Consider the following 18,751-nt stretch of genomic DNA (forward strand, 5'->3'; position numbering starts at 1 on the left):
CAGACTTTATGAAGTAGATTTCAAGTTGAATTTTGTTTATATTTTTGTGTTCTTTTTAGTCATACCTACTAACTTCTACTACTCTATGTAAAGATAACGAAATAAAATACTTCACGTGTTTTTGTATTATTATTCGCTTATAGCGAACTCCGGATAAAACGAACGAGTTTTAGTTCATTTTTCAAGTTCGTTATATCCGGACTCAACTGTAATTGCAGTTTCTCGAATTTCTGTAATTGTATTTCTTTGTCGAAAGTGGTATTTTTTTCAATTAGCGTTTTGTGCTGGTGGAAGTTAAAACTTTTAGTTTCCCAGTTTGCCTCTACCTGCCGCTTTTGTCCAGAAACTATTAGATTCTAAACATTATACAAATAACGCAAACATTTAATAACAGGTGAATTGGGGCCCAAAGGGAAGCAATGATTAAAAGATCACAGTCAATCAGACACTTAGGGTGATTTTTCACGATAACAATTCGCGATCGTGACTCATGGGTCAAAGGTAGAATTTCAAGTTCCTTAATAAAAAAAACCGTGGAAAAGCCATGAAAGACGGCAAGTTGACCGCCTATGAACTGCTGTTAACTTTATCATTCATTAACTGATAGCTGGAAAGGGAATCTGAAATTTCGAAATGTGACGCAACAAACAAAGGCAATGATCACATTCCGAACTGTGATTTTATTTCGTAATTGCGAAGAAAATAAATAAAAAATCGAGACGTAGATGTGGAGGAACCGCAGCGTGATCCACAAACCCTATACAAAGTAGTGGAACGCCCATGACACTTGGGTAAATTGACTTGCGTCATCGATGACAGTACTCAAGGATTTCAAACTTACCAAAGAGTTCAATCTATCCTAGCACAAAATCATCACAAAAGCACTAAATAGGGCACCAACAAACTTGCTGCCGAACCACTGATTGTCAATAACTTGATAAGACTAAAAAATTTTACGCTAGGAAGCGCTGTCGTGTATTATTAGTACATTATAACAAATCCTTGACTTTGTAATAAAGCTTTAGGTACGTTTCTCATTTAGAACCACGCGAGCTGCCTACCAGCAATTATCGTTTGTATGTAATGGTGGAGACTGGTATACTTTTACAATTTAAAAACGTGTTGTCTTTGATTTCTGGTGAAACGTCGTAATATTTTGAAACGAACAGTCGAGATTCCGATTTGCCGCCTCGAGCATGAATCAAGATGATTATCTGACGTCAGTTGTTATTTAAATGTTCAATCCCCTCATGCAAAAGCATTTCAATTATTTAAAATGTACTTGGAGATGTGCTTTTTATTACTACGCTTATATGACCATTGGTCGTTATTAGGCACGTGGCACATATTATCGCTTCTTCTCCAAACCTCTCAAGGTTAAGATTGTTCTGGAAAAAAATACGCGCGTCAGAATATGTTAATATTTATGATATAATTTATCATTTAAATTAAGGACTGACGTTGCTCGCAACAGTATTCCGAAATCCACATTACCTGAAACTGTGACCACTTTTCAATGTTTCACCAAAACTGTTTCTTGTCAATTTTTCGCGCAATTGAAAGGTCAAAATCGCACAGTATTCGGATTATAATTATGTTAATGTATGAAACCGCAAACGGTTCGTATATGATCTGTGATGTTTAAACAAAATATTATAGAACTTTCCAAAGCAAACGTTAACTCTTGCATATTTAAAAACAGGTTCTGATTATATTCATTTCCTACCCAGGAATACTCAACATCATTAAAAAGTAGTTTTTCTTTATTATTGCGACTGAAAGTGAAACAACAATTAAGCGAGTGGAATTCCAGAAAAAGGGCGTTCGAAAGACAACAATTAGTATTGTTAGTTAATTACACGCAAAAAACCACAAACCTTTTGATCTTCAGTCGTTGAGCGAATGAGAACTGTCTATACATAAACCGTTGATAATATTTTATGATAAGTCTTATCTGCTGATTGCTTAGATGCAAACGAGAACGAGGCGATGCCTTGAAAGCCAAATTTATTAAAATTCCATTTCTGATTAATCAAAATAAATATTATTTGAATGCATATCGCTTTTGCAGTGGATTACTATTGCAGCGCTTCACAACTTAAAGAGCGCGCATTAACGCAATAACAACTGGTGTGGTTTAGGCGAACTGTAAACTGCCAGTCAATGCCGAGCCAGATACCTGACGTTCCGACTTACCTTCATAGATGGCACCACGCATTTCTAACTAACAACCTCAGCATTCGCTTATTTTCAAAACGTGCAATTCCATTACCGCGTAATTTTTCCTTTACATTTGTATCAGTACTTGATAACTAATTATAGAAACATTTCCACTATCCATTTTTCCTTGTGCAATTTTTCATTTTATTCAAGTTTCGCCATTTCTTTAACAATTATATTTAGCGTTTTGTTTAAGAGGATTTATTTTCGGCTGATTACGGGTATTTACTATTGATGCCGCCGTTAATTAGACGCAATTATTGACCTATCGAATCTATGTATGCCGTTTGCCAAAACACATGGAACAAACTGCATGCGGCATTTTAAAATGTGCAACTTTGTATCATTTTATTATTCCCGCGCAATATTGTTTTATTGTTCATTCATAGTTACGATGTATTTTTGTACATATATGTCTCACGAACATGTAAAATTGATATGAAATAACACACTTTGCCGCAGATAAGTAGGGCCAGTATGGAGATATCGGAAACCATAAATTTGTGTTTTTTGCCGCGCCACACTTTTAAAGATTTCAAAATTTGACGGCACACAAAGAAAATAAGTTTTAATGCGCCGTGTAAAATAGTTGATGCCAATTATTTCGCATATCGCTGCAAAAACAAGCGTTTATAAAGGAATTAATCACAGGTTGGAAAAAAGAAGACTTTTAATTAGAAATTCGAGATTGATATTTTTTAATGACATTTTTTATTTATTTCCGGTACATATAAATAATTTGTATATTTCTTTTTAAATTATTACACCCGTCTCTGCAGGAAACTAAAATTAACACCAGATATAAAATTAGGATTCATATGGCGATATCTGAAACACGCATTGTATCGCTAGTGGTTCTTCAGAAACTCCCTTTAGAACATGGTGCATAAATACAAAGCCGCTCTAAAAACGTTCAAAGTTCAGGAATTTATTCTGAAGGCCCCATCCTTTACAAGAAACCCAAATTCACACCAGATATAAAATAAAGATTTCTCTATCGATAGCTGAAACCCGCATTCAGATAACGCTAATGGTTCTTGAGAAATGCGTTTAAGAAGAACATGGTGCGCAAATTAAAAACCGCCCTAAAAACGTCCAAATTTCAAGAATTTATTCTGACCGCACCAGATTCTACAGGGAACCAAAATTCACACCAGATATAAATCGAGTATTCCTCTGTCGATAAGTGAAATCAGCTTTCAGATAATACTTATGATTCTTGAAAAACGCGCTTGAGAAGAACATGGTGCGCAAATGAAAAACCGCCCTAAAAACGTCCAAATTTCAGAAATTGGTTCTGACAGCACCCGTTTCTACATGGAACCAAAATTCACACCAGATACAAAATGAACATTCCTCTGTCGACAGGTGAAACCAGATTTCAGATATCGCTGTGGGTTCTTTAGAAACACGCTTATTAATAACATGGTGCACAGATGAAAACCCGTCCCAAAAATGTTCAAAGTTCATAAATTTATTCTGACAGCCCCCGTTTCTACAGGGAACCAAAATTCACACCAGATATAAAATGAAGATTCCTCTGTCGATAACTCTACTCCACATTCAGATATCGCAAGCAGTTATTTAGAAGCACGCTTAAGAAAAACACGGTGCACCAATGAAAACTCGCCCCAAAATTGTGCAAAGTTCAGAAATTGGTTCTGACAGCACCCGTTTTTACAGGGAACCAAAATTCACACCAGATACAAATTGAGCATTCCTCTGTCGATAGGTGAAACCAGATTTCAGATATCGCTGGTGGTTCTTTAGAAACACGCTTATTAATAACATGGTGCGCAGATGAAAACCCGTCCCAAAAATGTTCAAAGTTCATAAATTTGTTCTGAGAGCCCCTGTTTCTACAGGGAACCAAACTTCACACCAGATATAAAATGGAGATTCCTCTGTCGATAACTCTACTCCGCATTCAGATATCGCAAGCAGTTATTTAGAAGCACGCTTAAGAAAAACACGGTGCACCAATGAAAACTCGCCCCAAAATTGTCCAAAGTTCAGAAATTGGTTCTGACAGCACCCGTTTTTACAGGGAACCAAAATTCACACCAGATACAAATTGAGCATTCCTCTGTCGATAGGTGAAACCAGATTTCAGATATCGCTGGTGGTTCTTTAGAAACACGCTTATTAATAACATGGTGCGCAGATGAAAACCCGTCCCAAAAATGTTCAAAGTTCATAAATTTGTTCTGAGAGCCCCTGTTTCTACAGGGAACCAAACTTCACACCAGATATAAAATGAAGATTCCTCTATCGATAACTCTACTCCGCATTCAGATATTGCCCATTCAAGCTCTTCGTATCTTGAAACAGCGTAGAAAAATAGGTCGCATTGGTTTAACTTATAGTTTAAAATTTTTTTCGCCTGTGCAATATTCACATCGCATTTTACATTTCCGATTTAAATATTATTTTTAACTTGAGATTTATCGGTAAACCAAACCGTGTGTTGAGCTTCCTTTGTTCACTTAGTCAAGATCTTATTTTTGGACTGCTTGTTTTCATTTCATTTCTTGAACTTGAACTATCTAGAAATCCATTATTTCTGTTAAAAAATAGAACAGTTTGTGTAGGTCAGTTTTCTGTGTTTCTCGATCATTAATTCAATCAATTGGCCTCCAGTTTTCAGGGCAATAAATTATTTTGAACGTTCAGACGCGCTTTCCACAGGCCGGTTATGGATGAACGTTCGTTGAAAAATGCCCGAATGGCAAAGGTTCTCAAAATATCTACGGGCGGAAATATTCAGAAAACTTTCAATTTCCAAGCAAACATTTTAGCGGGCAAAAGTGTTATATGAGGTTTTTGTTCGCGAAATTCGAACTTGGAAACTACGAAATGTTCCTTGCCAGAAACTTTTAGAGGTTTCCACAGCCATCATGAATCAATTAAAATGTATGTAGGATGTGCTCGGACTTTAAAGATCTCAGTATGAGTAAATAAATGAGAATTATTGACCCGAATTTCGAATAATCATCCGACCATATAAAGAATCGCAACCCACTATTATTAAGCAGCAATAATTTTGTGAGGCAATTTGGAGTAATATATCGGGATGGCAAATAACAAACCACCGCACAGATATCAGGTGAAATGTTTCCTTTGTTCCCAAAATCTCAATTTTAGCGCATATTAGTAATCGGTTCATGGTCTACCTAAATATTTAATTAAGCCAGCATGTCATGTGCAACAAGCGTAGAAAATACATGAGCAATGCACTACTTGCACATCGAACGGGCTGAATTTTACGTTAAAAATAAATTGAAAAATTCAACAGCCTCACACAGGTTCATCAAACTAGTGTTTTGCTCGACCTTAATACCCACTCAATTCGTCTCGAAAAAATACAGCAATTCCTCGAAACCATATTTTTTTATAATTCTGCTCAATACCAATGATTTCCCAATAGCGTTATTAATCATGTCGTATAAAGTTTAGCATTTTTATGTTGCAAAGAGCCACTAATATTTTCTTATCAAAAACAAATAATAAATAAAACGGTTCAAGTGTACATTATCTACTTAGGCAAATACATGACATACAAAACAGTCGATTTTGATCAGAACCCAAACCTCAATATGCACTTTTTAGGTAAAATTCTATGATATACATACGATTGCGAGAAGGAAGTGTGGTTGTTGACAACTTTGAACAATTGATAATTTGGTGAAATGTTAAGAACGGTTATAAAATCCACACAATTAACAAATATGCTAATTAATTTAATTTAACGCCATTATAACAGCTTTGCTAGTTTAAATTTAGAAACACATACGAAAATCCATTGTTAACTAACCGTCTAATACGTAAATGAAAAAAAAAAAACCATTTCCATACAGGTAAACAGGGATAGTAGTTTGACCTATGCCAAATATACTGTGGGCCAGGTTAATGTGCTTATTAGTGAATGGCGATGGAATAAAAAATACCAAAAAAAATGTTTTGGAATTCGTATTTGATTTGTTTTGCTATTTAACCTGTTTGCGAAACACAAAGCAGATAAGGTTGCGATAGTAATATGCTGGACAGGCAATATGGACGAGACCTTTGCACAAAATGCAAACGTTTTCGATTTTCCACAGCATACAATTGGCAACTCAAGAACAATCATGTTCTTTTGTCGTCTAGGTAATTGAACCGGAATAATGAAATTATCGGTCGAGGTGTATCTGAACATGGAGTCAGCACCTTGAAGATGAGATCATTTGAAGGTGACTCAGTTACCTTCGGGTCATTATTTTATTATCCAGGGTGGATATGGAAACTGGAGAGTTTTTCAGTTTCGTGGTCAAATCAAATTTCTTCCTGATGTTTCGCAAGCACGAATGTCCCGCATCTTCAAAGGTGGCTGCTACGCCCAGGAACCACCTCTGAAGATGCAACTGCTAAAAAGGTTCAAACATTGAGTTCAGTTTCCTTTCTGAGCGAGGACAACACTTCAGTTTAAGAGTCAATGACAAAGCCTTGTTAACAAAGGAAAAACCATGAGTGAAGTGGATAGGTTTAGATAAGATCATAGTTTGAAACAATTTTTTTAAGGATTTAGTGGGAAAAATATGGTGCTACGCATAAGTTAATACTGAGCAAATCAGAGATTCAACATAAGTTTGATTTTTTCACCGGAAAAATCTAAAATGGGAATGGCAATCGATATCAACGAAACAAAGGAAAACTTTAAAACCAGATAATCTTGATAATGAGTTGCGACTTAAGTATTGCCAAACGCAGTACGCATTCAGATCGACCGATTTATCTGAGTATTTAGCATGAAAAAATAATAATCGAGGCCACAGAGGGGCCTATAAATCCGAATTGCATTTATTTTTGAAAAACGAGGTTGTTTTTGTGCTTGAAATCGTTTAAAAATACATTCTTGTTCACTTCACTGCAGTGGGACACCCATTAATTCAAAATGAACACAAATTGCATTTTTGCCATTGGCAGAGTTGAAAAAATAAGCGACCATATGTTCAGCCACAAACCTGTGCGTGATAGATATCCATTTTTGGTGGATTCTAAAGAATGGATTTTGAATTTTTTCGATCTAAAACTGATCGAACCACTTGATCAAGGTGAATTTGATTTTCAGTCTGAAGAATTAAAAACTGAGATGGGCTGAAGCGGTTTTTTAGATAAGTTCTGTATGGGTGAAGCGGCTCCAATTATTCGCGGTTTTGGAAATAGGATTTTGGAAAGATCGAATTTCCTCTCTTTCTTTGATTGCCCGTTTTATATAAAGAACGAATTTATTATCAAAATGTAATATATAAACTATTACCTATTGTGGATCCTACGACACATTTGAGCCCCAAAGATGTCGTAGGAGTCGCACTAAGTGATTCTATATTACGTTTTGATAAGAATTTAGTTCTTTATATCAAACGTGCACTCATTACCAATTCGTCTGGTTTGAGGTAAAATACCCAAATAAAAAGTGTTAGTGCGTGGTTAGCTTGAGGACGTTAATGGAAAATTGATCATATTTTTGTTTTGACGGGCGTACTTCAGAGAAAAATCTAAATTTATTTAATTTCTTTCTGGTCCTATGCCAACATCGTGCCTTTACACCTATAGGTTTGGGTCAGTGGCACAATCCTGGTTTTAAACGTGGATAATGTAGAAAGGTCTGCCAAAAAGAGAAATATCGTCGCTCTAATCAGAACAATGGCTAAATCAACTTCTCACTCTGTTGGTAAGGTCTACAGCGCACATTAGAATGAAACATCACAGTAGGGCACTTTGGAAGTCACTACCAACTTACAGTAGACGTAGAGCTGTTAAATTGCAGTAAATGGTAAAAAATAACGCATATCTCCTTTCCTACTTACTGATTACAATGAGTCCGGCTATGAACTGTGCATAAATGGTTGAAAATTCGTTTAAAATGCAATTTTTGAACTTTGTATTGTGAACACACGATTCAAGTAATTATACATCGCAAGGCTAAAGCGTTTCGAAAAAACTTCCTTTGCAATTGTGATATACAGAGTGAGAGAAACATGGTGTGTCTAGTTGGGTGTTTTTCACTTGCAGAGAGTTAACTTGCAAATAAAAAAATGCTCGCGTTCTCCGTTCAAGGATTATAAGCGATTTTAATTTTTCATATTTCAAGAAAAGTTAATTATAGGAATTAAGTACGCTTTGGGATATTTTTTCTTTTTATTGTGTCTCAGATGGTGAAGATCTGTGTCAACGAAACTGAAGTATTGAAATTTATGTTTTTTCTGAAATTGCACCACTTTTTTGCAATAAATCGAAGAAAAGTGCATAGTATAATACCGGCTTAAGAGCATAGAACTGCAGAGAAAGTTAACTTGGAGACTTGGAGCAACAGTTTCAATTGGCCTGAGAAAAACGAGATTCTGTGTAATATTCGCAGACAAATAGTACAATACAGTCGATTTTCCGACACTTTTATAGTATGAAAAAGTAGAATACTGAATAGATCAAACTGAAATGGAAAATCAATTTGCAAAATTTTGTTCAGTCACAGAATTGTTAATTTAAAAATGACTCCCTGTTTCTCAGTTAAAGGAGATACAGATAAATGTTTTATGTAAACGTTTTTTCATAATGATTGTTCAATAATCTGCCGTTTTCAGCAGAACTATACGGGGTCAGGTAAAAAAGTTATCGGACCTAAACGCATTTTGTTAAATCGAACATCCTGTATATTTTCATCTAAAAATACATTTCGTGCTAAAAAGATTTTGCTTCTAGTTGCTCGGATATCAGCGTGTGTAAACCAATATTATCCGTGCTGTTATATTATTGAAAAGATGATTCAAAATGCTCGCAAGTCTTTTTAGATTAAAGGGTGTTCGAATTAAAAAAAATGGGTTCAGGTCCAATAACTTGTTTACCTGAGCCCGTATACTTATTCTGAGAACGGCAGATCATTCAACAATCATTAAAAATAACATTTGTCTGTATCTCTTTGAACCAAGCAAATTTTGGAACTAAATTTTTTTTGATTTTCCCCTGGAAATTTTCAAATTTCAATGTTTTTTTAAGTCTGACCTTACACATGACATGACACCCTGTACATATTCATCAGTGATGGTTTAGCAAACAAAGTTAGATAGTATGGTTTAAACATAGACCAAGTTTTATCACGTACCTCTTGGCTGAGCTCAGGACCATTGGGTTCAGGCGGAGGTGTGAGAACATTAGAAATATCACTATCTGTAGAATTTTGAGCACTAGAAGGTAAACCCTCGTCATTGTTTAGTGAAACACCAACAGCACTGCGATCAATGTTCAATAAGTAGGTATGAACATCAGGATACCGAAAGTTCCACCGATTGTAACGCCCTAGTGAATTTAAGTCTGCGAATAGATCTCTCTCGTAATTAAGCAATACTGAGTCCAAACTTTTGGGATTTACGTAGTGACTTCTGAGCACTGTAGGAGATAAGGCGCTCCTCCAAGTAGTCCCATTATCAACATCATTAACACCATTCAGAATATCATTGTCAAACACCGCGTTGCGATTAACTCTGAGCAAACTAATTATGAGAGCGAGCTGAAAGAGCTCGTCCCTGTAAACTTTCTTTCTGCACAACATTTCACGTTCTGAGACTCAGGGCACAACACAAATCTAACCTAAAACTGTTTTTCACAATGTTTATGTCTTGAACACTAGGGAACCAACTGCACCAATCTCCGTTTGTTAATCATCATTTTCGTTGCTAGATCTGAGATAAAGCAGCAATTTGACTTTGAGTAAGCTGTAGATGCAACCAAAGCGTCTCATTCGTTGTAAACAAAAAGTGCATCAGCTGATCTTTAAATAGGATGACAGGTCAAAAACCGGCAAATCTAAGGTTATTTCAAACCTGTTCACGCAGATTCCTTTTGCGCGAAACCACCCCTTTTCCGCAAAACCACCACTAACTGTCGAATTAATTAAGTGTAAATTGCGACCGAACGTTTGGGAACCACAAGTTGAGCGTTGGATCGAAACAAGCAACCATATAAATAAAATTATCCCAGGAAACCTTACGAGTCACCGTTTCACAACCGAATATTCAAGTGCGCAATGATTTCATTAAGTAGAGGGGTAAGCATAATATGCTTTATTTTGGTTTTCTTTTATGCGCAGCATTTTTGAAAAATGTCTAATCAGTTTTCCCCAAAAACAAAGACTTCTCTTTATTAAGAAAACTTATTTTTACTTCATTGATTTCACTCCTCTGTTCATTATGCGGCGGCCCACTTGCAGTATCGCATATAGCAATACATGGCCGCACTCCCAAATGCATAACATTACACAATTCTTTAGAATAATTAATACTTATTAGGAAAATTAGCTTGTTCGATTACCTGATGTGGATCCAGCTTGTGGCATATCATTTTTTCTTGATAATTGCGGAATATTTAAACTATTTTAATTTGGGTTAATATCAGCAACAAATCAAAACTGGTTGAGACGAATACATTTAAACTGCGTCACAATGTTCGAAAGCAGACAATAAGTGGCCTCTGCCCTCGAAAAAATGTTTTTCATTCAAAATCATTCAACAACGCATGATGACACAAAACGTATTATACAAATGCACTATCAAAAGGGCTGGATTAAAGGAAACAACAATATAAAGAATGCTTTTATTTATCGGGCTATGAAGGCTTTCACGGCCGGTTAAATCACATTTAGGAATGTTTTCCGGGCTTTGAAGCCGTGGTCTATGGGAATTTAGTCTTCAGTCTTAGTCGGACAGCACGGGAGATCACTTCGCCCACTGCCTCATCGTCTTTGAAAATGTCCACCGCAGTTGTGGACGAAACGTCAGGAAGAAATTCCCATAGACCACGGCTTCAAAGCCCGGAAAACATTCCTAAATATGCTTTTATTTGTTAAAGAAATATAAAAATTCGAACGTTATGTAAAAGCCAATTAATTACTATAAAAACACAATTTAGCCCGGTTATTGATTAAGTAGAAAGTTCCATCTAAGTCTTATCATCGTTATCTGCCTTGGTTCTAATAAACAAATGGTTCTAATAGACACCGAATGATCCTACCGAAGTTGGGTGGCGCGTAACAAAAAAAAACAAAAAAATTATAATAGTTGGGTCCGATAAAAATGTTCATAGCCCATTTTTAAAAGCAACTCAAAATTCACATTCCGCTTAAGAGTGTCTAAAACTCGATCATCCAATAACATATCGATTGGCGGCAGTAGCTTGCTCGGATTATAATTCAGCGCTATAGCCAGATCCACTACCCTGAAGAACATAGTATTTTGTAAACATTCAATAGGATCATCCAAGTTATGAAAGCTCCAGCTGTCCCTCAACAAAGCTGCTCTCCAAATCTGTAACAAACACCATTATTCCGTATTTTAACTAGGAAAGTACAGATTTATGTAATGCCAATTCCAAATCAAAATTAATTCCTGGGTTTCAGTCATTTATTGTCTCTATTTATCAATTAAAATACGTTTCGGTGTATTTTTCCACCATCATCAGTTTTTATGTGTAGCGTTGTTGCTGCTTTAAGCCTTGGCATACATTTTAAAAATGTATAATCGCATTCGCCCTCATTAGCGGTCTTTAATCCGTTAAACCTCAAAAATCACAAATTCAAATACCCTTTAAACTGCACGATTTTTTTGCGTTTCTCAACTTAGCAAGAGGAACCCAACTGACCAGAATCAACAAGTTAAAAAGTATTTTTACTGAAAATTAGTCCAACTCTAACAATAATTTACTTCAAAGAGTGTGATCATATCTTCCAATATTTTCCTTCCAAGTGCACTTGGAACCTAGAAATCTTACGTATTAGCATCTTTCAATTCCAATAATTTTATTGTTTTCAGCTGGCAATTGTGCACACTTAGTACGTGCACGGGCTTTTATTTAGGGGGCAAAATTTAAAGAGAATTAAATAGTCTTCTAACTTTAGCAGACAAGTGTAGATCGTCCAGAAGTTAATTTGGCATATCAGAATGCCCCCAAAGCAATAGTTTATTAAGTCTTATAATTGAAATTTATTTCTCAAGTTTTTTTCGGTGAAGTTCCACGCAGTTTTAACTGTAATTCGTACGAAATTCGTTCCATATTGATCCATTTGACTTGTACAACGCAAGATCGCCCGGCTGCTAAACTCAGACTGAGCTTAGATTCGGGCTGAACCCAAGTTTAATTCCCATTGTACCGGGAGTCCCATTTTCGATACTTTTGCCTCATATGTTTTAGTTCGTCCTTTCATAAGACGATGATGACAATGAAACTTACTTGCAATACTATCTCTACTCTTTCTGATTCGTCGTCGACGAAAGCAGCAACATCTAAAGCTTTCTGGAAATCGATTTCTGAGGAGTCAACGTATTCTTCGCTGATGTATAAAGCAATCAATTCCCTTGGTTTGAATACTTTCGGATTTTTGCAATCGAATCCGTGCTGTTGTAGAACGTAATCTGGAATGCCTTCTTGGTAGGATATAAGCTCCAGACGTTTGTTAACTTCCGCAATGAGATCTGATGTATCACTTGCGAGAGGCGCTGGAAAAATACACTTTCTTATTCACAAGTTTTGACAAATTGAACTAGACTCAACCTGCGAGCTTAGCTAATTTGCTTAAACTATACATGGCTTTCTGTCTGGTGACTAATTCAGTTTCATTTTCTGCCAAGATCCTTAAGGTTTCAGAGGCTGAACTGAAATCCCTATCATAAATCTGTTGCATCCAGCTAAGGGTTGGATAAGCTGATAGAAACCGGGCAAGTTTCTCTCGTCCTTCGGGAAGACAGTCTCCTATTTTACGATACCTGCAATAAAACAAACGTTAACTTCGAAGTAAAACCGTTGAACTTTAAACAAAATTTTGAGTGAAAAAGTGTACTTGAAACTAGTTAAAAACAATTAGCCTAAACAAAGGACGTATACCTGTTTAGTAACCTGGCATGCTTTCCTTCTCTCAAATACCAATTGTAAACATACTCCGGGAATGAGGTATCCTTAAATCTTCGCATATATTCATTCAATCGGTCTTCATCTTTATTTTCATCACAAATATTCATTAAAACCTCAAAATCAAGGTACTTTTCTGCTAGTATTGCAGCCTTTTGATAAGCCTTTATCGCAACTAAAGACACCGTAATTATATCATTAACATTCGACTTGTCGATTGTAATATTCCAACTTACTCAATGGTTTTATGAGTTTATTCCTGTCAGAACAGTATTGCTTGTATAAAGGTTTCTCTTGCGCTGATTTTACTGTGGAAATGTGAGTTTTTCTCCCATCTAAGATAATATCAGTAAGCATGACAAATTCGTCCAAAAGCACTGCTGTAAGTTCTCGTTGAACATCTACCTTCAGACCGTAATTCAGGGTAAGTGATTGCTAAAATGTGTAAAAAATGAACTTGCAAACTGGACTATTTTAAAGTAACGTGTGCGTACCTGCAACATCAGTGCATCTACTATCCCTTCCGGTCCACCTGCAGCAGTCCAAGGAAGATACTCCAGGTTCATCGATTTAGCGACATCATTTAATTGGAATGATTCCGCTGTTTGCTGTCGATATTGTAGAGTTTCGGTTAAAACTGTAAGAATAATTTGATTGCCTTCATGCAAAGTTCTGGCGACTGCTTCCGGCTGCATTGCGGAATGACATGCATTTTCGCACACTTCGGCACAGCATAAAATCCCTTCTTGAATTCTTGTAACCTCTCTGAAGAATATGTCTTGCTCTGATAAGACAGATTTTTCAGCCTTAGTGTAATTTTTAACTGCCCGTTTAATACTATCTTCCAGTACAACGCCCAATGGCAAACTTTTCATGATGATTGCGGCTGTATTTTTTTCTGCTAATTCTCCAAGCACTTGGATCGTAGTCGTCATTCCACATCGAATGGTCAGGCCAGTTAATTTATTCCATAAACCAGATTCTTGCAGAAATTTTAAATATAAAGCAAATGCGCGTTGTTTGTTCTTCAGTTGGTGGAAGACGAGCATAGAATTTGAGCTGCCAAGACCTTGTGTGCTATGCCCCTCAATATTCCATCTATGGTCTCCAGCAGGAATGTCGTCCAAAATGTCCTTCGCTATCTTTATTACGACGGTATCTAAAGGACCGTCGAATCCCGGTATGATTGGTGCATCAGTCGGAAACAGTTTATTAACCATGTCATAACATTCAGTCTGGAAATAGGCCGCTGAATATTTACTGTCAAATATTTAAAAACATACATACCAGTTGATTCTTCACGTGAAATATAAAAGCAGCTTTAAGTTGACCATCAGTCTGCTGATGGGCTGTGTATATTTCGTGCGGATCAAGTTGATAGAGAGACAGGTTTTGACCACCGGCAGAACATGACTGATCCGTACCCGATCCAGTATCCAAAACTAACGAAGAAGCTCCAAGCGTGCATCGGTCTGCATCGCTTGCAATTACGGAAACCAGACCATGTTGACGAGAGAAGAAAATTGGAACGTTCAGGCAAGTACATCCACCTGATGAGAACGGACATATTAATGGTAATTTTTAGCTACAGATGCGGGACTTACTAAAAATTTGATCCGAAGGATGAAGAAACTCTAGAACGTCCAGTTCTTCTTCTGGTTTAAGTACTGTTATACTTTTGGCAGTGTAAAAATATGCATTATTCCCGCAGAGGATGAATCTGTAATTCAAAGCATCGCCAGGGGTGTTTTCTTTGTACATATTATTAATTTTTAGTAAAAAGAAGTCATTTGGTACTGTAGGAACCGTCGGGCCGTTTGTAGGGATAGAAATCATTGCATAGTGGATCTAAAATTGTTTGTCTATGCAAAGTATGATCATTTAGAGTTTAATTATACATACCATAGGTGACATGGGTAAATAAACTGCAGCACATAACATTATAACTCCTTCACGGTCCGGCTGTAGGTCTAAAATCCACGCGTCCACTTCTTCAGAATCATTTACATCCCAATGCCCCAAATGTTGCTGAAATGCATCCTTAACCACCCTTGATAAATCGGATGACCAACATAGTTGCTCCGGTTCTTTGTCATTTAAAATCCATTTTTGAAAATTGAGGCCCGCCAAGACATAAATATTGCAAATCTGCTGAATACCTGGGACTGACAGCAGTCGTATTATTCTCTGAAATGTAACACAATTCGTCAAAGTTCCATCAAGCGATTACGTTGAACGTTAAACATACATTCTCATTTCCTTGATCGCTTGACATTGGACCAAAGAATATTGATGTTACTCTCTTACTGAATCCCCCCAGCCAGCTTGCGGGCGTCTTCAAAGTTCGACAGTTCAATTGTTCCTCGTAACTTCCGGGCTTATGTTGTACCAACACCACGGTACATGAAGTGGTTACAAATACACATCCAAGAATGCCAGCCTCAATCAAGCTATCACATTCTTCACCATTTAAATCTACATTCTGATCAACAGAACGATGATCATGGGTGATATCCAACCAATAACGGACCATTCCTTCAAATTTATTCAAATAGACAATACATCATGCGGATTTGCGAGTAACTAATTTTTTTTTAATTAACTGTGGGTTTCATCTTAGCTAATCTACTACATTGAAGTTAAATGGCTTATTCGGATTTTATCAAAAACATTCCACGAGACGAAAATAATGTAGTTATGCCAACGACCAGAAGATCGAAGGAAGAATCTACAAAGCCAGCAAAAACATCTCTTTAAGGCAAAACAAATCATTTCCGGCTATTTTACGATGCAACAAAATACAAACCTTCTGGAGATACTGCTACACACGATGGATGTTTTGCGTTTTTGCTCAGATATACTGCAACCAACTCAGCTCTATGAGCCAAATCACTCTGTGGCAGCCTCAGCTCATGGCAAATCGGAAAACTCCATTTTTTAGGAGATGCATTAGATTTAATGTTTTGGTATCTCCATACCAAGAGCTTTCTACCACAAACCACCCACGCATAACCGGATTCAGACACTTTTGCTGTGATTACAGTGTTTTCTGGAAAATAAAATCGTATGTCTCAAAATAAGCATTTAATTAAAAAATATTTCTGCATGAACGGTACGCGATCCATCTATTCCAAACTAAACCATTCCATTCCATTCTAAACCAAACGGGCGCCAAACCGGAGGTTTGTCAAGTAGAGCTTCCTTATATGCCTTCCACCGCTTGATTTAACATAAAAAAGAGTAACTTTGTGTAAAGTTGCTTATGGCAAATTTGTTTATCTTTTGCTGACTAAGCTGTTTTGTTTACGCCGACCATCCAAACGAGTTGGACCGTGAAACTTATCTTTGAAAATATCGCCGTGCGAATATGCACTTTCAATAAAATACTCAACAATAATAAAAATGAAATCGAACTGCAAAATAAATGAGTGACTCATCCGAAGGGCGCCCAAGCAATGCAAATGATTATATCATGATGTTGGTTCTGTAGTGTCGTGCCTTTGGAATTTTTTTTCGAAGTAGTCTGAATACCTATTTAGTTTAATACAGACAGTGGAAGAAATGCGTTGACAATCCGCAGTGTCGGGTGAATCGCGATCTTAGATAAACAATATAGAATTATTGTGGCCCTTGTGGCAAGTACGGCTGTTTATTATGGATGCAAAGTGCAGGATTAAAGTTTTCATAGTGTGAGCTTTTTTATTAATGGGCTGAAAGCGGACGACGGGGCCCCAGTTTGCAGAAAGCTGGTAAGAATGATCTCTAATCTATAAGTCGCTAAGCGTAAACCGATTTTAGTTCTTCGAAAAGCAACTAAAGTTATGCGTTCTTTACATTTCCGATAATATGGCTTTGGACAGATTTTCTTCGTTATTTCCAGGTGCCCCAATGCAGTTTTCGGTAAGTTCCGCACTTTATTTAGTCCCATATTATTTACTTGTATTTAATATTGTTGTATGCTATATTTATTCGACGAGGAACGACGACAGTTTGGATTTTGGATCGGGTTTTTGAAATGTTTTCATTTGATTTTTGTGAAATTAATTGAAAGTCAAGTTTTAACATAGTTCGAGGGCATTTGCTTTTAAGTGAGAGGCCTAACAAAGCTCAACAGATCCGAAAATAAACTAGTCGGTCTGATAAGTTAATTATTTTTTTGTATTTAAGTCAGTTTATAACTGAACGTGAACGTTTATTTGAATAATTAAAATAAATTAGAGGGTGCTCACGGCCGGAGTTTAAAAACCCCTGCTCTAGATGACAAGATTCTGGGGATATTTCGTCCAGTTTTTTTTAGTTTACAAGGAATTGTATACTTACTATCGGAAAATGAAAATGCTTCTTCTACCTGTACAGGAATGGGTAACCCAAATCGTTCTACAGTATTGGACAAGCCTTTTAAAACGACCTGGACTGAAGTTCTGGTGTTTTGCCGCCTGCAAATGAGTAACATAACGAACTTTTACCAACAGTATTGTTAGCTAGGAACTTACGACTCATTTAAGCTGCGATTTTGGACCATTGATTTGCCTGCAAAGCTAGACCGAGGTGTGTGTGAAACGGAGCCAATAAGCAGCGATTTCCCTTTCAAAGACTTATCCATTCTGCTACGGCTAATTATTTGTTTTGGTCACTATAGTCTTCTCAAAAGCCGCTTCTTTACCTTAACCTCTCTTTCTGTGACAGTTTTGTTGGTTGTGCTGATGCCTGTTTTCGAAAAATTGTTTTTTAGGGCGAGAGGTTACTAGTTGAATGACTGCAACTTGTAGTCTGTTTACTTCGGGATTTCTTGAACTTGAACACACATCACCCAGTGAATTTTTATTGTCTTAAAAATTCAAAACTCCCGCTAATAACCGGCCGATAATCTAGAAACCCATTTCGTTCGTCCGGGTCTCACACTCGTCAGTTTGCATTCTTGCCGGCCAGCGAGTTTTGGCATCGAATCGCAACCCCCTTAGTCATCTCGCATCATTTTCGTTTTTTTCGCGAATACTTTACTTAAATTATGCCTTGCTTATCGATTGTTTCGATGAAAATTATTGCAGGTTTGCATATGGTATGCATTTCAGTGTGGATTTGAGTGATTTACTGACAACCAGTTGTCTGATTTCAACTTGTCAGTTAACTGAACTGTCAGTTTATATGAACATTTTAATTAATAAACTAATAATTGAAGGTGCCCAAGCATAAGCCAAGATAACATTATAAAATATATGTATTAATCATTAAGGTGTATTGACTTGACACTGGATAAATTAAGCAATACTTGCAATATTGATAAGAATTTTACCGATTTGCAGCGTTTTTATTTGCGCCAAGAATTGACGCCCCAGCGCATTTCGATACCTGTTCAGTATTACACATGTATTAGCAAGTCATTAGTTAAAATTAGAAAAATACTCAGTCTGGCCTATTTTTTGCAGCTTGATGCTTCATAAATAACCAGTTGACGTACACAAAAATATCGAAATCCCACCAAAATGTTTTTGAGACGACATGTATTATCTGTCTCTGTCCTTAGCGCGTGATTGCGTATGTTTATTTCTATTCCGAGATTATTGTTTAGTTTTTGCCCAGGTAGTAACTGGTAACGAAA

The 18,751-nt window shown here is 36.6% G+C and overlaps 2 protein-coding genes across 5 annotated transcripts in view; both read right to left on the reverse strand.

Annotated features, from left to right (window-relative positions):
* LOC109540866 (segmentation protein cap'n'collar) overlaps nt 1-10,094 on the reverse strand; it is a 61,579-nt gene extending 51,485 nt beyond the window's left edge. For 2 of the 4 annotated variants that reach the window (XM_019909365.2, XM_019909363.2), the window contains exon 1: nt 842-1,243. Coding sequence is in view for 1 of the 4 variants with exons in the window: in XM_019909362.2 (XP_019764921.1) it covers nt 9,359-9,805 (447 nt within the window). In the remaining 3 variants the exon portion in view is untranslated. Of the gene's footprint in view, nt 1-841; nt 1,244-1,877; nt 1,911-9,358 lie in introns of those variants that run through there. The other 2 variants (XM_019909362.2, XM_019909366.2) reach the window with 2 other exon arrangements.
* Nucleotides 10,095-11,068: 974 nt separating this feature from the next.
* On the reverse strand, nt 11,069-18,560 carry LOC109540863 (nuclear pore complex protein Nup133). Its single transcript, XM_048670267.1, has 13 exons — nt 17,646-18,560; nt 17,473-17,588; nt 15,959-16,201; nt 15,401-15,687; nt 15,055-15,339; nt 14,757-15,000; nt 14,440-14,702; nt 13,647-14,387; nt 13,389-13,587; nt 13,129-13,327; nt 12,799-13,010; nt 12,478-12,743; nt 11,069-11,555 (listed from the first exon to the last, which is right to left on the reverse strand). Exons 1-13 carry the CDS (start codon nt 17,753-17,755, stop codon nt 11,301-11,303), a joined length of 3,420 nt encoding a protein of 1,139 aa, XP_048526224.1. The 5' UTR covers nt 17,756-18,560; the 3' UTR covers nt 11,069-11,300.
* Nucleotides 18,561-18,751: the final 191 nt, after the last annotated feature.

The sequence above is a fragment of the Dendroctonus ponderosae genome, unplaced genomic scaffold, assembly GCF_020466585.1.
Source record: "Dendroctonus ponderosae isolate FM_Combo_2020 unplaced genomic scaffold, Dpon_F_20191213v2 Dpon_F_20191213_1, whole genome shotgun sequence".
Taxonomy (NCBI): domain Eukaryota; kingdom Metazoa; phylum Arthropoda; class Insecta; order Coleoptera; family Curculionidae; genus Dendroctonus; species Dendroctonus ponderosae.